This window comes from Labrus bergylta, chromosome 24, assembly GCF_963930695.1.
Source record: "Labrus bergylta chromosome 24, fLabBer1.1, whole genome shotgun sequence".
Classification (NCBI taxonomy): domain Eukaryota; kingdom Metazoa; phylum Chordata; class Actinopteri; order Labriformes; family Labridae; genus Labrus; species Labrus bergylta.
Genome location: NC_089218.1, coordinates 12,277,679 through 12,299,115, shown reverse-complemented (window position 1 = coordinate 12,299,115; position 21,437 = coordinate 12,277,679). Strand labels below are relative to the sequence as shown.

At 40.7% G+C, this 21,437-nt stretch overlaps 2 protein-coding genes across 3 annotated transcripts in view; both read right to left on the bottom strand.

Annotated features, from left to right (window-relative positions):
• Positions 1-51: 51 nt before the first annotated feature.
• On the bottom strand, positions 52-9,683 carry gtf3c3 (general transcription factor IIIC, polypeptide 3). Its single transcript, XM_020657485.3, has 19 exons — positions 9,460-9,683; positions 9,275-9,350; positions 8,312-8,679; positions 8,098-8,221; positions 7,830-8,021; positions 7,494-7,659; positions 7,208-7,355; positions 6,953-7,124; positions 5,321-5,421; positions 5,029-5,200; positions 4,632-4,834; positions 4,136-4,237; positions 3,781-3,913; positions 2,757-2,982; positions 2,616-2,670; positions 2,389-2,524; positions 1,367-1,491; positions 1,121-1,273; positions 52-938 (listed from the first exon to the last, which is right to left on the bottom strand). The coding sequence occupies exons 1-19, from the start codon at positions 9,550-9,552 to the stop codon at positions 816-818; spliced, it is 2,868 nt and encodes a 955-aa protein (XP_020513141.2). The 5' UTR covers positions 9,553-9,683; the 3' UTR covers positions 52-815.
• Positions 9,684-12,240: 2,557 nt separating this feature from the next.
• Positions 12,241-21,437, bottom strand: part of dmd (dystrophin) — a 238,097-nt gene continuing 228,900 nt past the window's right edge. For both annotated transcript variants that reach the window (XM_065952214.1, XM_065952213.1), the window contains 5 exons: positions 20,125-20,283; positions 18,635-18,878; positions 17,459-17,573; positions 17,181-17,270; positions 12,241-14,797 (listed from right to left, as the gene is read on the bottom strand). In XM_065952214.1, the coding sequence (XP_065808286.1) occupies positions 14,679-14,797; positions 17,181-17,270; positions 17,459-17,573; positions 18,635-18,878; positions 20,125-20,283 (727 nt within the window). In that variant the 3' untranslated portion in view covers positions 12,241-14,678. The remainder of the gene's footprint in view (positions 14,798-17,180; positions 17,271-17,458; positions 17,574-18,634; positions 18,879-20,124; positions 20,284-21,437) is intronic.

The window sequence follows — 21,437 nt, the reverse complement described above, 5'->3', positions numbered from 1 at the left end:
AAGAAAAGGTCCATCCATGCATCTTTTTTTTAACATAACTGACAAACAATCTAGAAGTCTAAAAACACTTTTATGATTCAAAAACATAAACCTGAAATAGTTTTTTTTTTTACCAAAATATAATCGTATTCACAGAAACGGTAACATCATGTTTTACAATACTGAAGTTTTACAAAAGCATACAAACAAATACAAACTCAATGAAATTTTAGCCCAAAAAGGAAGAGTAAGGGACTGAAGGAATCTGATGACAAGTTTAATCTAGATTATAAATCTATAAAAATTAGAATGATGTGTCAAGAAATTGTCATCTGATGTCTACATGAATTTAGCAGTGATGCCCCTAAAGCTAAAACAATAGAAATACTATTTCAACACATTAAACAGTTAGCCTTATGTTTACACATCACAACTGAATAAATGTCCAAATATAACGACCAGAGATGTTTCAAAAGGAGGACATAAAACAGCTGATTCATAATAAGCAATAGATCAGTTAATACATAAATATTAAGGAAAATTGGCATAAATATAAAAGTTTTATTTGGTACTTATGTCATGTACTTCAAGTATTTCTTTCAGTTTTCAGTTATTGAAGGCAATACACTGAAACAATAATTACTAGCCAATTTATTGCCACATAAAAGTGACTTTTTTTCATTTTCAGGTTTCAGGTGTTATTTCTGTTTCAGAATGTATGGATATGTCCGTTTTAGTCCTCCATATTTATATAAAGCAGCATTTTCAGGGACTGAATCTCAAACTCTCCTGAACCCAAAGAACAGACACACCTAATGAGGCATATGTATTCACTTTCAAATAATGCAGTGTGTGTTGATTATCTGCCGGGCCATCTCCATGTTCCCGCTGGCCTGGTAGATGAGGGAGAGGTTGAAGGCGGCGTCCCTGCTCAGGTCCAGCTGATCGTCTGGGATACCCTGCAGGAGGGTAAGGTGGGAAAAGGACGGAAAGACAGACGGACAAATGGAGTAAAATATTTAGAAGACTAAATCATTAAAGCCTACTGTGCACTAAAGAGTTGGAGGTGTAGTTACATCCTAAATGTCCGACATGAAAATGAAAGAGATATCACTAAACTGTGAGTTGAATGTATACATACGTCCATTTTCTTTGCAGGCAGTGTAAGAGCCTTCTGATAATAATGTATGGCCAGATGTGTGAGGCCCATCTGGTGCAATGCTCTGCCCAGGTTGTACATGCTCTCCTGACATTCTCCACGCAGCTCCACGTATCGCCAAAGGAAGGAGAAACCCTGCAAACACAATCATGGAATTAAACACACACACACACACACACATATATATAAGGTGTGTAAAGCCTAAAGAAACCCTCTCAAGCACTGTACCTGTAGCACCAGCGTGTGTCGTTTGGCTACATATTTCTGAGAGGCCATGTGGAAGAAGGTGAGACCCACACACAGGCTGTAGAGAGGGTTGTCTGGTCGAGTCTGGAAAGCCTGAATATACTGACCTTAAGACACAACATAATGGAAAAGGTTCAAATTAAAATCTTCACCCCGTATTCTACCTTGTATGTATGATGATAACGGACCTGCACAATTGAACTTTATGAAGTTAATATATTCACTGATGAACTGAAACAGAGTGAAACCGAGACTTAAGTCATTGAAAAAAGTGCGACCACTCATTTAAAAAGGCTTCTCGAGCAATTGAACATGAATGAATGAATGAATGAAAAAGGAGCTTGCAATAAACTAGCCAATCACAGCGACTCGGTACAAACTTGCATCATCCTGAGATCTCTCTCTCTCTCCTTGCCTCGGTAGTGCTGAGAACAAAACTTCTGGTCAGCACACAACTGTTGCTTCCTTTTAATTTTTTGGGGGAAATACATTGATCAGCTGTCTGTGTTTTGGCCCTCTGAATCAGACATAACTAGACAGTTTGTTGGGCACAGGTGGGCGGGGCTTAACAGAGTGATACGTATAGGAGATTTGTTTTTTTTCATAAACTGAACGTCAATTCTATAAACAGCTTTGAGCAATATAAAGAAAAAATATACAAGGTCTGAGTCTCTTTTGTTAGCATTAGCCATATTAGATCCTAACAACATTGCATTTATATAGTAGGCCTAGAATCTTTTAAGTAGAAGCTAAAATCCTGACTGATACTGCTCACAAAGTTACACTAAACAGCCTTTTATCTTCTAATTTTTCATGATATGTGGCTGCGAGCTGGGTGAACAGTTGCATGAAGCTGTGTTGTTAAAGCAACAAGAAGACAGTGGCAACCCTGAGCATCATGGGAAGGACACTGCAGCACAGGGAATTTCAGACCAGTTTGTACATCACAAGCTAAAACATGCAGAAGAAGCAGCACAGTCAGTAGCAAGTTTGGTGTTTTGTACCCAGCGCATGCTTGAAGCTCCCTGACACCATGGCGTTGTGTCCACAGAGGACACACAGGGCGTGGTTGTCTGGATGTTTTAACAGCAGACGCAGACAGAAGCGATGGTGGCGCTGGTGCTGGGAGGTTATCGTCAGCTGAGTGAAAGAGAAAGAAATACATTTTTTTACTTCTGCATGAACGGAAACATGCACAGAAAGAGTGTTAAAAACAGAAATGTAGAAACACCTGGTTGAAAATGTTCCACAGCTGAGGCAGATCTACATTTTCCATCAGCATCAATCTGATGAGAATAACAGAAAACAGCGTTTATACTCAAATTAAATTTGACATTTTCTCTGTCTGACTGCTCTCTACATGAGGTTCTACCTGATGTAGTTGTAGGCCTTGTAGTGGTTGTGGTCCAGGATGGTGGCGGACAGTCCAAAGAACTCCATCTCCTTCCTCTTGGGCTTGTTGTCGTAGAAGGAGAAGAACTCCATGGCCGACTCCACCAGCAGCTCAGCCTCCTCGAAGCGCTTCACCTCGCACAGCGTCAGCACGCAGCTTACCAGCAGCTGCCACCAGTCCTCTTTGGACAGAACGTTGGTTTTACCTGAGAACAAGGAACACATTATACCTTAAAATACAAATTACAACTGTATACTGCGTAATACAGAATAACTAATGGACTAGTAGAGCTTTCTCTATTGAAAGGTAAAGTTACATGTGATGTATTTTTTCATTAAATTACATTACTAATGCATGCTAAATATATCAAAAGGGCACAGCAAGTGCATGCACTTCTTTTAAAAAACAGATCTAAATCTTGACTGCAGCTGTAGTAACATTTGCGGCAAACCCAGTCTACCTGGAAGTATCAGTTAGTTTTATTGTTCTAAAATGACTGTTAATGTACTTTTACACAAAAAAAAATCACAATATGAAACATGTATTGTGAGTCAGTGAAATAATGGAGTACTTTTCATGAAGTTGGAGGATTAAAAAAACATAGTATCAGCAGATAAGGGCCCACCAGAGGTAAGCAAGTATATAGTAGTAGTAAAACATATCTATATATTCAGCTCAAAACTTCTTTATATCTGTGGAGATATTTGTAGGTGGTACATGTCTCAAAAATCCCATCCCAAAAAGGAATACAAATGTCTACCATCATGGAAAGTGTAGCTTATCTATAAATGTTAGTTAACGAGCTAAAGGATTGTAAAGTTTCCAGTGTAGCCCTTTAACAGCTTTTCTCCACATATGGTGACTGTTAATATGTGCTGATGATGAACATTATCTGGCCAACTGTTTGCTCCTGCCAACTACATGCTCTGTACATCAGCCAGGCCACCAGGTGAGAAGACACACACACACACAAACACACAGACACACGTGTGTATAGTATAACCTGTGTTATCCAGATAGGCAGCTTCGTGGTCATCAAACTCTGGCACTACGTCTTTAACCTTCACCAGCCTCAGGTGACTCTCTCCTGACATGATTACAGAACGCACACACACCTTAGCTCGCTGCATGGCCACCTGTGACACACACACACACACACATACATGATTATGCATCAACACCGTCAAGACACATATGGCAACTAGTTTATGACAACAACCCACAAGGTAGAAATATATTTAGAATGGGGCCTTTTCTTTCTGGGCTATTTTTGTCCTTATTGGAAAGGACAGCTGAAGACAGAGAGGAAATGTTGGGAGGAGAGAGTGGGAGACAACATGCAGCAATGTGTTTATTACCTTCAACAGCATGGAGATCATACTGATCATAGCATCAAGGTAGCCCTCCATTTTACCCTGAGTCTTCAGCAGTGTAGAGCGATGTAACAGAAGCTTTAACTCCTGCAAAGATAAAAGGTAAGAGTAGTCACACACATCATTTTCAGAACCATCTGATAACACATCTCAAAACAGATGTTATTGTTGCAGCTGGTTTTTATGAAGTTTTTATAGGACCCCATTTTTGTGGTAAAAAAAAAGAGAATAAGTGAGAAAGTGTGGGCTTCATGTTTTTTGTTAATCTGTGAGGGCAAAGCTTCCATGAATGTGATTGGGAAGCCCAAGTAGCAGGAAAATGCAGAACAATCCTGGAAAACAATTATTCCAGTCTGGAAATCACTCTTTAATTCTCACAAAACATTCCAGGAATCTCCCTAACCAGTTGTGAAACATCTGATAAAAATAAACATTAAGTGCTTTCACGGACAAAGTACTCTGATTCATTCTACGCTCTTGCCTTCTGAGCGGCTGACGAGTCCTGAGCCAGCGTGTCGCTGTCATACATGGACTCCAGGGCTTTGAGGGCGCACTCGGGCCGGCCCAGCTGCTGCTGCAGGGTGGCCAGGGAGAGTCTGGCCTCCAGGTGCTGAGGAGCCATCTCCACCACCTTGGTGTAGCTTTCTGCTGCCACCTCCATGTGGCCCAGCGCCTTCAGACACTCTGTCGGGGAGAATAGATGTAGGCATCGATGTTACATTTTTAACTTCCGCTAGTCACAGCCACATTTAGGACGCATTTGATTTCCTGTCTTGCACTGTTGAGGATGATTATAATAATAAGAAAACACTTTGGCCTTTAAGAGCACAATTGGCTCTCCAAACTTCTTCTATTAACTCGTTCTCTGCTGGTCTCACCTGCGTGTCGGAGCCAGACGACAGCCAGGTTGTACTTTTCAGATATGACGAGGGCAGAGAACAGAGGCAGAGCTGACATGTACTCGCCCTCCTCCAGGTAGGCTTCCCCCACATCCAGGTACAAGTCTCCGATCTCTTCTGGGCTCTGCTCCATCAGAGACGACACCAGGCCCTGTGAGGGGGTGGATACAGAGTGAGGCAGCTTTACTGCTATTTTCAGTGTTTAAAAAAGGAGTTGCTAGAAATCTAAATATTTGTAATCACTGTGGAAAACCTGATAAATCTAGATTACCTCCAGGGGAGTGTAGACATGCAGGTGTATGAGGCAGACCATTAGCTTGGCCCTCAGGTCCACTGGTACACTGTCCGGTACCTCTACATCTTTCATTTCACCTGGACACACATAGATCACAATCAGGATTACTATGATCCAAAAATAACACGTATGATTACAGGTTTTTGAGTGGTGGAGAGAAGCGGGAGATGTGAGAAAATTCCCAGCCAAGGTGTGAAGATGGTCAGTAAACTCTATTTCAATAACTTAACAAATCCACGAGGAGCCCTGAAAATCATCAGACTCCTTTTTTCCATTTCCCCTTAGTTGGTTTGATGGACATTGTTATTAATTTATATTCACCTGTTTTTTTTTTACATGCATTATCATAATGTAGTGGTGTCAATGACATATAGGCACAAAAAGGTTTTGGAATTGGTCCAGTAGATCCTCTAAGCAACTGCAAAACAGGCTGCAATTGCTGCAACATGGTGAGATAGGCTGCACAAGTCTAAATGTCTGAAGGGATTTTTTCCATAATGTTGTCATGCACATAAATTAACAGCAAGCCTTTAGTTTGAATTTTTCTTTTTAGGCTTCACACTAAATAGTTAATTATGGATCTTTGTAACTTACTATGTGATAACTCTGCAGGGCATTTTGTATATGTGACGTAATATGAAAATGTTTTGTTCCTTAGAGTGTGAGAGGGTAGAATTTCTAAATAAGAAAGTAAAACAAGCCGATTGTTTTTATATAGTCTTTAAGAAGTTGTATAGTAGCATAGTATTTCTAACTTTTGGGATTGCACAAGGTAGGATTTTAAATCATTTGTAGCGCCAAAGCAACGGAAAGAAATGTTGCTCTTGCCACATTGGGCTAATTTTACCTCTTCAATTAACAAAACAGCTTTGTTTTCTTTAGAAAACTCATCACTTTTATCCACTGTGCTCAGTGGGTAGATAATACATTTGACATGGCTAATTTGTGCCCACACATGATGAGATAGACAATGCAGCATAGAGAGTGGAAGCAGAACCAAAAGAAAATGGTTCTTTGAGCAGACTGTAAATGTCAACTTGTCCTCCCAGGGTTAGGCTCTCTAAAGCAATTATCTCATCAGTTATACAATACACAAGAAGCAGTGCTTTAGTGTCAGTGCTTTCAAAGACAAATGTCTCTTGGGGTTAATAAAGAAACTGACTTCTAAATCCTCCCTTGTGGCAATAAAAATGTCAAACTTGTTATACTGCAGATTCTTTTTGGACCTTATGTGTGTGTACATGAGAAAGAGTGGCCAACATCAACAAGTTAGCTACGTTTAACAATAACTTCTTGTTACTTTCAGAATGTAAATTGCATTTTTCCAAACGCTTAGATCTCTCACACATCTGCAAAACTATTCGAAACATTTTTTTTTTTTTTATTATATCTTAGATATTTCTATATTTGTCTAACTCTATTCCAGTTCCCTGACAGTAGTACTGTTGTTTAATTTAATGTTTTCACTGTTCTTGCACCAAAACACCAAGTCCAAATCTTTGTACTGTATGTATTAAGCTTCGTAACAATAAACACGATTCAGGAATCAAAAATCAACAAAAGAGATCAGCCTTATTTGCACACTACCTCATGTTTTTGCAAACCCACCTTCCTTCTCTGCTGCTGTTTCTTCAACAGGTTTTGATTCTGGGCCTTCATCCTCCTTCATCTCCTGCTCCTCAGTCGATTTCTCACCCTCTTCTTCTTCTTGAGGTGGTGCGGAAGCGTCTGGCTTTGGATCTTCTCTGACTAAAACTACTCCTGCAAACTGGACCAAGACCTAAGAAAAGACACAAACTAAGTAAATTCATCCACCAGCTCAAAGCACATCTCTCATATTCTGTCTCTGAATGACTCGAATACCTCCAGGGCCTTGTTGTACTGACGGTTGGCGATGTAGAGCTCAGCTGTCATGTTGATGAAGTCATCACTGACCAGGTCAGGGTGTCGTGCCAGAGCATCCTCTATAACCCCCAGAGCTGAAGTCAAGTCATTGCTCTCGTAGTAGCTCCTTAACAACACAGACAACTAAGTATGAGTTCTGACAGAGACAATCCAGATATCACAACTAAAATATGATTATGTATGATAAACTACAGTCAGGGAAGCTAAATAATGAAACACTGTTTGGTCTCTCAGTTTCCCATACTTGGCCATGTCCTTTGAGAGCTGCATGAAGTGCTCTCCTTCCTCCATCGGCAGCAGTGCCAGGATCCTGCGGTAGCCATCCATGCAGTGTTTGTGCTCTCCCAGTCGCATGTGGAGGGTGGAACGCTCCCACAGGTAGCGGACATTGGTGGGGTCGTACCTGATGGCTGGGTTAGTAAGGAAGTACATTAATATCAGTTGTTGTTTTTTTGCACAGTGAAAAATGCTCAAAGAGCCCAATGAGGTTTTAAAAATGACTTAAGATGGTCCCATCTAATAAAGAATTCTTGCAACAGGAAACAATATGTTAGTAATATTTGTGTAGTGTCAGACTGACCCTTTGTGTAGCAGATGATGGCCTGTCGGATGTTGTCTTGCTCAAGAGACATTTCAGCCAGTCTGACCCATTCCTCACAGTCCGAGGGGTTCAGGTGGGCGGCGATCAGACCAAACTGCAGCGCTTTCTCCGTGTCTTCATCGTCCTCGTAGATCATCGCCAACGTGGAGAAAGGCTCAAAGGCCAGAGGAGCTGGATGGGAAGATTTGAACTTTTATGACTCATTCAGAGGGCTATACTACAACTTAGAACACACGATGTTTCATACCCTGTCTGATGATCTCCATACACATCAGGATGGCATCCTCTTTCTCCCCTCGGGCGTAGCGGATGTTAGCTTCTCCCATCAGGCCTCTCAGAGCGCGGGGCAGTTTGCTGCGATGACGGCGCTCCTGAAAACGAACAAGAAAAAGTCAAAAATTGAATTTTATTAAGAGCGTGGAAAATAAACTATGACACAAATCCCTGAAGCTCCTCTTCACCTTCATCATCTTCTTGTTTTCTCGGTTCAGCTCCATCTCCAGCGCAAACACGTCCCCCACCGTCACATCCTCATCGTCCTCTTCCTCCTCCTCCTCCTGTCTCCTTCTGCGTCCTCTCCCTCTGCCTCCCTTTCCCCGCCGCCTCCGTCTCTTCACTGTAATCTCCTCCACCTCCACCGCTGCCGCAGCCTTTCCCTTCTCCTCTTCCTCCATCTTATAATCTTCATCATCTTCATCGTCAACAAAGCTCAAGCTGTCCTCTTCCTCCTCCTCAGCTTCTTCTCCCTCCTCTTCTGAAGACGGTGGCTGTGGTGTTTCCCCAAGCATGGAGGCGAAGGCCAGCTGGACCCCAGCGCTGACTCCCTCCTCTGACAGGACAGAATGGTTGTAAAGATAGTAGATCAACCAAGGACAGAAGGTGTGCAGGTTATCCCTGATCCTTAAACTGGAGTCCTTGCTGTGCATACCTTTTTGCTTCTTTATGCCTGTTCATTTTAGATCCAGCATCCACTAAGGGACATGCATGAATTTTTACTGTACTTTATAGTAAACGCATAAATGAAACATTCAGTGAGGAAAACGAGCAAAATAGTACAAGGAGACAAAAAAATGACAGATTGTCCACAAGTTTTTCACCCGCACAGTCGGGTGGAGATACAGTTTCAATGTAGCACTGTTAGTAAATTTGCATCCATTTATAGTTGCATATAATGTGTATTAGTAAGTACCAAGTGTCGGGAGTAATTATATATCTTACTATTTTGTAAAAGCTTATATTCGGCGACATTTAAGTGTCTAAGTCAGTTATGATAATGTTAAAAGCAGGCACAGTACCAGGGCACTAAAACAGCTAGATGGAAGTCAGTCATTGTTAATCTTATTGTTTTAGCTACACATGTCAATATGCAAATGTTAAAGAGAGACACAACCAATGATCAAGCCAGTGTCAGCCAGCAGACTCACCTCTGCTTCCCAGAATCTCTGCAGAGGTAGAGGGCTGTTCATGATCCACCACATCTTCAACTACTTCCTCTGAATCCTGAGAGAAAAAGTCACTCATAAACAAATGCACGTTTTTAGAGCAGACTGAAACACAGATAACTCGTCAAATGTACGTCTATACATTTCGACCATTTATTGCTCTTTACCTTGGGTTTCCGCTCATCTCTCCGCTTGTCAAACTCCTCGAAAGTTATCCTCCCCTCCAGATAGTCTATTAATTCAGCGCTGAAAGCAGACATCTTACTGAGCTATCACATCAAACTACAGCACTAACACAAAACTGACATGTTTGGACAGCCTCCTCTTTCAATTCTGCGCTTAATAATAAACGTCCTACGAAAGCATGTTGAAGTGCAGTCACGTGATCTGCAACAGCTTCCGGGTTACGTCATCGCAGGTTCATAAAAACGGTTTGGGTGACATCTAGTGGAGAAAGAAAGTAAACACAGCTTGACGTCGTTTGTAAACAGATTAAATATTATCTACAAAATTAAGTTAAAAGAAGCACAAATTAAACACTAAATTACTCTGTATCTGTTAAACAATAATTATATATATAATCTAATATAATTAATCTTAATACATGAGAGTAAAGAATGTATTTTTATTTATTTTTTTAATCTATTTTTTTGTACATTCTTAATTTTTATTTTTTTATTTAAATTGTACTGTGTTCACTTTTTGTTTGCAGTCTTTGCTCTTTGCTGCTGTAACAATGTAAATTTCCCCGTTGTGGGATAAATAAAGTATTATCTTATCTTATCTTATTCTTGGCGTTAAGCAAAACTAATTGAGAAAAAAAATTCCATATCGGGAAATCATGTCTGCATAAGACATTTAAACAAGAACCAACTAATATTGAATTCAAAGGTAATTGAGTAATACTCTACAAAATCTCAAGAAAAATTATGAGATTATGCCCGATACTTTTACTTAGATCAATTTCTCCCAGCTTTATATTCACTCAAACGTGTTTTAATCAAGTAAAGGATTATTGGACCAAATACTAAACTAACATTAAACAGATAAAAAGTTCATATTCACGCTTACAATAAATAATCAGCGTATAAAACATGATGCATTGACCCTTTTCCAAAAGTTAACATGTATTGTTTAGTGTGTCAAGAATATAAAAACAGTAACCATCTCTATAAGAAATTGTCAGTTATTTATTATTTGTCAAAGTTTTTTGCTGGTTGCTTTTTTGTTTGTAAATTCTTTGACTTCATATGTGATGTCTGATATCTGGTAAGTTTGTTGCCTTTGTATTACCTTTTATGTCTTCCAGCTGTAGTTTTCCTAAAAGCTGTAGGCTCTTCTTCCACATGCACACTTTTTTATGTTCTCTTTATGTGCCTTGTATTTGTGAGTGAAATATAAACATCAAATGCATAAATTCTATAAAGACATATTTGCAAAAGTAATAAACATACTTTTAAGACTTGTTTTAAGTGTGGTGGAGCCATCGTTAGTAGTATTACTATGTAATACTACTTTAAATGCAATAATGACTGTGGATTATGTGATCTTTCCTTTATGTACTGGTAGTTCACTTCCTGCTAATTTAGGCTGCACATTCAGTTCACTTTGCACCACGTGTTAAGAGCCATCAATATTTGATTTTCACTGACATATCACACAGAATCTGAAAGAGGAGGTCAAGTGAAAATAATGCACGATTAATAATGCATATTTGATTTGACGGTGAGATACTGGAGATTTACATCAAAGAGTTGCTGCTTTCATTTCCAGAACAGGGTTACGACTGCAGTTCATTCTACCAGTTGCTTATTTTCATCTCCTTTGAAAGAAGCAGATGAGATTATGTATTGTTATCGCTCAGCCGATGACGAGTCCACAAAATAGTGAAAAATACTCAACACAGTCCCAGGAATCAAAGATGATGTCTTCAAATGTCTCTGGAGTCCAACAACTCACATACCCCAAATTTATTTTATATGCACCTCTAATGTTTGCACTGACTGTTTCATGTCTTTTTTCTACATTTTGCACTGCCTTCATTTAAGACAATGCTGTACATACATGAACACAAATTTTCATTTATATGTACAGGACTAATTTTAACTGTTTATAGCTTTCTTTTAAATTGCACCTACATTTTTATCCCTGCACAGGTTAAGTAAATGTATTTAACTCAATTTTGTAATTGCACAGGTTTAATTTAAATTCATGTAGGGGCTTCCTTAAACATTTGTTTCGAGTTTATATTATACAATATATGCATGTGGGGAAGGGGGGAGCAGCAGTTGTTTATTTGTAACAAATATTTCATGTTGTGCACGTCTTTGTAAACTGCTACTGCTTTGAATTTCCCTCGGGATCAATAAATCTATGTATCTTCTCTTTATAACACGGATACATGGAGGACATGGTTACTTGAATGAATGTGTTCAGGATTCTAGTGAGGCACCAAAATGACATGGTGGTTGTGATAAAAACAAAAAATAAAACCGAAAGGACATGAAATGAAAAGGCTGAGTAAACGACCGATTATGACTCATGACTCATTTGATGAAAAATTACAATAACAAAAAAAGGGAATATGGAAATGAAGGCAGTGGTGCAATTGGACAAGAACATAGAAATATTGGTTAAATGAACCAGTGGATAAAAACATAAGAAGATTTCATTTAATGGATGAATGACTGAATGTCTCCCTATCCCTCCAGCTACTGTTTCCTCCCTTGTGTTGAGCCTGACCTACATGTTCTACTTCTTCTTCTGCCGTGTCCTGGAGCTGCTGGCCTCCATGGTCATCGTCTAACTCCACATCTCCCTCATTCTCTGCCACCACATCAGGCTCTTTCCCTGTGGCCAGGTGTGATCTTTGAGCATTTATTCTACCCTGCATTCTTCCTACTCCTGGTCAAAAACAAACAGAACAAAGAGCGAATCAAACAGGCGAGTCAAGTCAACATGTCTGCGTGCTTTATTGATATACAGTAAAGCAGTTTATAATACAGTAGTAAGGCATATATTTGGTGGAATCTGATATGTTGTGAAGTATTGACGCGTTATTGGAAAAACGATGCGAGTATGAAACAATTATTAGAAATGAGAAAAACAAAACAATCAATCATATTCAGTGTCTGGATCAAAACGAAACCCTTTTGGCTCATGCTGAGAGGATATGATGCCAAAAACACACAGGTGTAGAACGCCACGATGCTCGCACAGAGTGGCTGCACATTAAATAAAGATGGCGTCCATGTAGTCACACATGCTAATATTGTAACACCTCACACGGCACAAAACAAAAAAAGCCTTTTCAACCAAAGACAAAATGGAACACTCTGCTAGATTAATGCATCCTCCACACGTAAAACAAATATCTAGTAAGTCGCAGGTATGACAGTAGTGCACACGGAGTCTTTGTATTTGTGTGAAATGGTTCTTTGTAGTTGTAGAAATCTCTGTTAGAGATGAAAAAAGCCTCTGAACATTCAGATCAAAGGCTCCTACAGTGCAGAAGAACATGAATCAATATCCTGTCAATGAATGATCAACAATCTGATAAAGGTGTGGGATTGATACAGTAGAGAAGTAGCCTCCGGACCATTCATACGAGGTAGAGCTTACGTTACTGGGCCTCCTAGAACTCAAATATTTCTCTGTTAAAATCGTCCAAACAGAAGGATTCATCCAAAAATAATCTCATCTAGCAGCCTTGTAACACTGCAGTGCTCGGATTCAATTTAAAGTCACATTCTTCTAAATTCCTCTTACAGTTCAGCTAATGTGGAGAAACTCTCAAAGAGAAAGTGTAATCCAATACTCAGAGCAGTGTGCTGTGTGTTCTCTACAGGCCCCAGAGAGACCAAAGAAAGATTCTTAGTGTTACAAATGTTTGATAAATCCAGAACTTAGATGTCAGTGCAATGATAAGGACCTTTTTCTTTCTTTAAATTGTCTTTCTGGAGGATTCTCAAAAGGCCCGATGCAGAACTGAATATAAACGGCCGAATTATTGAAGCAGACCAGAAGACCTTACTCTGAAAAACATGAATCATTGTATTACATATTCTGTCATTTTAAAGGGGGATTCTTTGGTGTTGACGTAGAAGAGTTGGGTGTTAATTGCATTATGGGAAATGTCGGCTCAAGAGTTTTTAAAAACTTAAGAACTAAGGGCAGAGAGTCAGCCTCGGCTGTTTTTATTTGACCTTTAATGTAAAAATCTACGACTCAACTTACAACTTTTCTCAAAGTCTTTGGGGTTAAAATCACATTAATATCATTAAAGACATTTGTTAAACAATTAATATTTCAACAGATATACAATTCCACATGTTTTTGATTCATTAACTCACATTTATAGATATCGCTTTTAAATTAAATACAAAAACAGACCTAGATTTGTTTTTCTGTCCAAAGGTGTGTAATTATTTCTCATTATATGCGTTCGTTCTGAAGTGACCTTGTTGACTCTCAGTTCTGAATCGGGCCAATTACACTGCTGTTTATGCACACAGTACACTGTGCTGGAAAAAAAACAAAAAAAAAAACACAGTGATAAAAACCGTTGCCATAGAGATGTTGGCAAAAGGGAGGATGGATGAACAAATTGTTGGACGGATGAATGGATAGATGAGGAACTCAATAACATGAGCTTGTTGAGCCAAAGCCAAAACATAAAGGAAAAAAGCTGCAATGTAATGTGGATATTAGGCACCACCACACACACACACACACACACACACACACACACACACACACGTATACACACACACACACACACACACACACACACACACACACACACACACACACACACACACACACACACACACAATCTCACAGACAACGTACTGTAAAGATCCAGGATGCCTGCATTACCTTGACAGTAGTGTACGCTGTTTTAGAAAGACATTTTCCTCTTAGAAAGCACCCTTATGATTACAATCATTCTTTTTTTTTTTTTTTTTGATACAAATGTCTGAAATGCTTTTGCTTTTTCCCCGGTTACAAAGAGATGGCAAATATTCGAACACACTGAACACGCTTGTTTGTATCTCATCTCTCATTGTCCCTACCCCTCCCCTCCCCAATCTTGTTTTATACAATTGCATAGAAGTTTAAAAACCAGCCTCTGTTAATAATAAAACAACTTCAGGACGTTTTAAGAAACTACTGAAATCTACAAGTTATAATTTTTTTCTTTTGTTTTTATACGCGTCGTTGCTTGAACCGCAATCCTTCACAAAAATAGACGTTATATATTCTCTTTGTAAACTGTGTTTCCGATCCAGTTGTTTTGACTAGAAAAGCATGCGACAGGTAGGGAGGGAGGGAGCACAGGAGGGGGGAGGAGGGGGAGATTGAAGGTTGAAGTCGGGAGGTGGGATCAGAAGGGCAGGGCCTCGTGCTGTTCGGCGCTCTGCTCGTCTGTCATCACGCTGACCAGTGACTCCATGGCGCGGCCCAGATCATCGGCCATGTGGAACAAACTGCCAATACTGGGACCTGAAGAGGGAGAGGAGGGAGACGCTTAGATAGTGACACGATTTTAAGATGCACACATAAATACAAATGACTGAACAAATATGCACGGTTGTGTGCTACAGACACAACAAGCCTGAGCGTCTACAGATGTGCTCTCTCTGTAAGGCTGTACTGAGTTAAGGCTTTAAGAACCAATGTACAAATATCTTAAATGTTGTTTAGCAAGTATAATGTTTACTGCAGCATGTGTTAGCATTTGACCATTCAGAAAAAGATGCAGTTTGGCTCTTAGTGCAAATCAGCTAATGTTAGCATGCTAACACAAGCACACAGACACAACAGTAAAAACAGGCAAGTCTAAATCCATGCTAGCAGCTCTGTGAGGCAAAGCAGGTTTACAGAAACTCAGCATTGGCCTAAGAAACGAGACTACAGCCATTTCTGACATAAACTGTAAATCAATGTGTCTCTTTTTAAGCAAATGAAAAGGGAAACAAAGTGAAAAGGCTGGTTATTAGGTGGTTGAGTAACCCTAGTGGGCTAAATGAGAATACAGAGAAACATCCAGATATAATGTCACATTGGGGAAAAAAACAGATGTTTGTTTAAATGTAGTCCTGAACTTGGACTGGAGTAAATGTTAACAGAAGGAAAGTGTTTTTAAGTGACTACATCGTTCTGTAACCACTGAAGAACCTGTCGACAACATTTTGAGAACCTTCCTGACTCTCCCAACATTTCTCTCCACATGCACACAGAAAAGCATCATTTGTACACACTGCGCTCATCACAGTCTACACAGCAAGGGCACAAACTCGACTTTGTCAAACAAAGCCTCAGTGTGTCAGAGGACGGAAAAAGGAAATGAAAGGCAGAGAATGGGAGGGAGGGACATTCGTTGTTTTCTCAGCGCGTCAGTGTACCATGACGCTTCTGCTCTGCCATAAAGCTCCTCTAAGCTTCATTATCAACCCAATTATAACATTTCTTTCAAGACCGAGAGTGGCACAAAAGTTGTTCTTGCATGCAGTGGAACATGAGACGAGAAAGGTGGGGAGAGAGAAAGTTGAGCCACTAACCTCTCATGGGTGTCCCCTTCTCCCTCCTGGCTCACGGAGAAAAGGAGGAACGAAGGAAAGGAAAGAAAGAAAAAAGGGAGGAGAACAATCAGCCTTTTATTGTAATAAGAGAGAGAGAGAGAAATACAGATGCTTGAAAGGAAAGGGCAATTTTACTTATGATTAAAGCTTTCCAAAACTAAATGAGCAATGTGTTGAGTAAAGCTGTAAAGGCCAGTCTGCTTTTTAATTAAATGTGTTTTAGACTTATTCCACACAGATTCTCAATGTCTTTAATTAAATAGGATTGGGATGTTCAATAGGAAGTGTTTACTAAGACAGCAACACACTTATTCCCATGTCCATGTCTCCCTGTTGAATGCAGATTCAAACTTCTTGGTTCATTTCGGCTCGCTCAGAGAATGTAGGAGAGTGCTCTCTGCTCATCTTCAGTTATGAAATCCCCGAGCGTCCCTCCTGCTGAGATTCTGACAGCGCTGTCAGCCGAGGCATCCATCCCAGTGGATGTTTGTAAAGTCATCACGGTCTGCTTTGAGAAGCACTTCAGTTGACTTCACGGACAGTCATCACCTGAGCAGCTGACAGACGGGAGTCACGCAGCCCTGACTCACTTTGTGCGGCGTCACGCTGCCCTCCGTTTCTATCTGCCCCGCTCTGCTTCCATCACAGTTAGTTTATGTGCTTTGTGCTCATTTAGAGACATCTTCCGCCTTGTCTCATTGTCTCATATAATGATGCAGCTAAAACTCAAAAAGAGCAGAGGCTGTACAGCTCAGACTGTTCACCTAAAATCTGGAATATAAGTCCCAGCGGCATACAATACGTTTTCTGGAGGTCTCCTTCTGGGGGTCTCTAACAGTATTGCACTGTTTTCTTTAAATGAAGGATTATGAACTGATGAGGGACAAAAGATGCTAAAAAGTGACGTCCTTTGAACAGCGAAGCGTCCACTGTTATCGTATAATACACTCAGAAACTAACACCTGCTTTTACGACTTGAGGCTGCACTTTCCAATAATGTTCATAATCCTTATCTCTCTGCTAATTAGCTGAGTTACTATTTTAATGAGGTCAAAGACATCAACTTTTTGTATTTCCTCTTTGTTGAACGCCTGCAGAAAAGCTTCACTTAAAAGGATTCACACAAAAACAAGAGAGAATCCTTTCAGGGGGGGATAACAAAACAGCAATTATTGTCTTATATCTGCTATCAGATCAGCTCTACCTCCAGAGAGTTATTGTTGTGCGTCATATCACACATCAACTGAAGAAAAGAGGGGACTCTTTGTGAGTTACTATCTGGTGTTGGTGTTTGTGCTTCATACCCTGACTATGAGGGAAAGAATTGTTGAGCTGTTCCATCACTTCCTCCAGCCCAGATGCATCTTGGGAAGGGCTGGACAGCTCATCGTCACCTGAAAGAGGAAGGAGATCAAGTATTAGGGCGATTTAAGTCAGCCCACGCTCAAACATGTTTCCTCCCAGTATTCTGCTATGGTCCCTACTCTCTGTGAAATTAGACATCTCTATTTATACCCTCACTGCTTTTAACAGGGTGGATGCAAATGAAAGGATGCAAGTGGGAATGTGCGTCTGTTCTTACCCATTGTATCAGTAGTCTGGCTGGCAGCCACGCGGAGCAGAGGGAGGGAGGAGTCGGAGCGCTGAGAGGAGGTGGAGGGAGAGGACAGAGCTGTGCCGTTCACCTTGGAATCCGTCTGACACACACAAACCCACACACACACACAAATTAGATACACAACAAATTGGCAGCCGCGTCGCACAGCTTAATTAGAGGAGTCAGAAGGGAAGTGAAGTGTGTGTGTGTGTGTGTGTGTGTGTGTGTGTGTGTGTGTGTGTGTGACCGAGAAGTTGGCTTGCTCTTTTGTGTCAGCTGCTCTGGCAGTCAGACTGTGAAAGAAGCTGTGAGTGAGAACTTCACAGCAACTTTTTGTTTCGTTGATCGGGACTGTAGCTAGGTCATCTGCTGGACTCTACAGCATGCAAGGCGTCACCGCTTTGATGCCTTGCTCAAGGGGGATTATTTAACAGTTAACGTTGAGAAGACAGAAGCAGGTTTGTTCAAATGTTGAAAAAGTCTGGTAAGGGATTTGAACAGCTTTACACAGTCATTGAACTCACAGGCTGACCTACGCTGCCCCTTTAAGGTGTCTTTCTGTTGGTTTCCAGTTTTTAAACATCGTGCTTTGCAGGATGCAGATTGGGGGAAAAACTATTTTAAATTTCTACAAACCCGATGCAGAACATTCAGAAAGATCTGCTATTTTTACCACACATTTGTATTTCTTTTTAAAACTTGAACCCTACATCAAACTCAAACAGCAACTCCACCACTGACGGTTCTGAGAGTCTTGAATCTGAAGATGCAGAGCAGAATATGCAGAACGAGCAGTGAAACCTCAGTAAACAAAATCATAACTTTAGAATCAGGCCATCAGCTCGTTTGTATTACATGTTTAACGACCCAGGGCTCTGCTGACCTATGACCTCGGATCTTGAGCTTTAAAACAATTGAAGCCTTCAGTTAAACCTCACACTGACTCAAGTGACATCACTTGAGGACAATGATCAGACTTTAAAAAGCTCCCTCTGGAGACATTATGGGCTGGAGTGGTCTTTCTGTTACTTTGATTTCTGTTAGTTTTGTCTTGACTCATGTTTGACTCACTGCTTGATAGCTGCTTCAAGTTAAGAGTTGAAACATATTGTGACTTGAACACACAGACTGTGATTGGTGTGTTTTCTGGTTGTTGTGTACCTGCTCCAGCAGCTGTCTCAGCCTGTGCAGTTGTGACTCCAGCTGTTTGTTGTGGTCCTCCAGTATCTGCATGCGGGCCTCCAGCCGCCCTTTGTGCTGCCGCAGCAGTTTGGCCTCCGCGATGAGCTCGGCATCGCGTGCGCTCTGCGGCGACACCGGGAGCATCTCTGGGGGCGACGGCAGCGGGGACAGGCCCTTCCTGTCGTGGGCCTTCTTCAGACGGTCGTACTCGGACTGCAGCTTCCTGCAACGAGTGAAGCAGAGGAATCAAAGAAAGGCTGCGAGCTCTGATGAGAAATATCAAACAGCCACTGCTTAGCAGAGAGGGTGACCTTCTGTTTTATTAATTATGGAGGGGAAGCTGGGTCACTGCAGCAACAGAGCGTGAGATAAAAATAAAACATGACAGTAAACATCCATCAGTTACAGTCATTGCTCAGGCAAGGGGCAGCCTGTTTGTTATTTTTCCCCAAGTTAAAGAAACAATCCCCTTGATGAAAAGAGCAAATGAGGAACATGACAGATGGACTTTGTTTGCTTAAAATGTCTAATGTTTGCAGATCACAGTTACAGTCTCCACTGATTTATATCTTTTTATTCTATGACTGATGTAATATGAGAACAAGAGGAGGACTGGTACTTGGCAGTCGTTGCAAAGAGATGTTTTACAGAGGCTGAATATATTTATAATGTAATGATTTTTGGGCACTAGTTTAGCTCAGAGGTTAAAGAGTGTGTCCCATGTCCAGAGGACTAAAGCCCTCCAAGTGGCGTCCCCAGACTCGATCCACTGTCCTGTCCTAATAAAGACATTCATCAAAAATAACAAACATTATCGGATCCCTTGTTCCTCAGTCTAAAATATACATAATTCCAGTCTGTTCTGAAATAGACATGAGATAGAAAAACATGGAAAATGGGGGAATCGTCTGTAAAATATGTGTAGTGAATAATATACTGTTTTAAATCAATAACCTGTCTTTTATTTAATGAATAACGCTGCAATGTTCCTTAAACTGGTTAAAAGATATATTCATAAGATATAAAATAATTTCCCATGATGACCACAGACTAGTGTTAGCACACTTTAAAAAGTGATGCAGTAGAAGTTGGGGCTTTGATAACTCAAAGTTTCTATGAACAGAAAAGCAGAGTGCCATTTGGTTCTGCATATTTACATTGTGCCTTTAAAAAAAAAAAAGGCACCTCTGGGCGGGATTCGGCACAGATCTTGATTGCCGTTTTCTAGTAGCCAATAGTGCAAAATGCCAGAAGCTCCGACAATAACACAGTGATGTCTAAAAATACTGGCGAGTTTATAGATCGTGTGAGTCATGGGGAGAGAAAAGTGTCTCATTAAGAGCAGAAATAGTCAAATCCCTAAAGTGCAGGAGGAGTCATCGAATTTGAGGAACTTCACGATTTGAACTTTTGTGACGAGTAAAGATTTGATACAAACAAGAGAAGTTGTGACTGGTGGATTAACTGACCTGTTCTCCTGCTCCAGGTCATTGAGGACCCTCTCCAGCTCTCCCTTTTCCTCCGTTTCCATGGAGATGAGGATCTGGGCGGGGCTGCGAGGTTGGCTGAGGGGAGAGCCTTGGTTCAGAGACTGGCAGTAGTGCTGGATCAACATGTGCTCGTCATCGCTGCAGACGCACATATAAACGCACGCCACGCCACGCCACGCCCACCGATGATGGGCAGACATACGAGAAAAAATGAAGAAAAAGAAAATCAGCAAGAGAATGGAAGAGCAGCACAGGAACAGGACTGCACCACAGAAGAAGAGTCTAGAACAGGTGGAGGGAGGGGGGGGGGGCAGAGAATACTCTGAAGCATTAACTCTCTGAAGCAGGTGATTGGCCGAGTTCTGACCAATCACCTGTGCGGAGTTTTGGAAGAATTACTTAGACCAGGTATTCATCATACTGATGCTGCGTTCAATGCACACCAACAGAGCTGCTGATACGAGCTGCTTGAAAACAACACGACCTTAAACCCTCTAAAGCGACTACCGACATGAAAGTCAAAGTCATTATGAGGCGAGCCGGAGTGTTTCTGGTCTGCTGTGGTTTAAAATAGCCTCTAGATGCTTTCTGCTCCTCGTCTGTGCTTCATCAACCAAGCTGCATTTTGAAAGTAATATTGACTTGATGCACTGGAGCCTCTCTTGAACTTTGGAGTTTTAATTACAGACTTCTCTTCTCGGGTCAAGGTCCATGTGAATATATTCTACTTGACAAACTTTTAAACTTGGCGTTCAGCCTGACTAAAATTTGACATACTGAAATACATGTTCACAAACCGTACACGATTTTTACTTTGGGTGTATCAGTCACAAACGAGACGGAAATCACATCCCTTAGTTTAACACCTCAAAGTGTTTGCTGTGTGTCTGTGGGATATTGACGTTTCTCTGAGGCTTTAAAAAATACTTTATTTCATTATGAGAGTGTTCAAATCTGTATTATCATTTATCACACCTGGTCTGTCATTTTGGTGCAGCGTTAAGGGAATAAAGATTTTGTATCACATACTGAGATAAGCTGCAAAACATCTTAGACTGTAAATGTTATCAAAATATTTGATTCTTTTATCTAAAAGAGGAGCTTATTCACGTTTTAAAGTCATTGTCAATGATTCAAAGACATCAGGGAAAGTACATAGGATCCAGTGGTTTTAGGATGAGAGCCTTATTGGTAAATAAAATGTCACCCGGAGAAGAGCAGAGCACAAGCATTAAAATGTGAAAAGTTCTGCAGCTAAATCGATACATGTAAATTGAATCAACGAGCTTTGT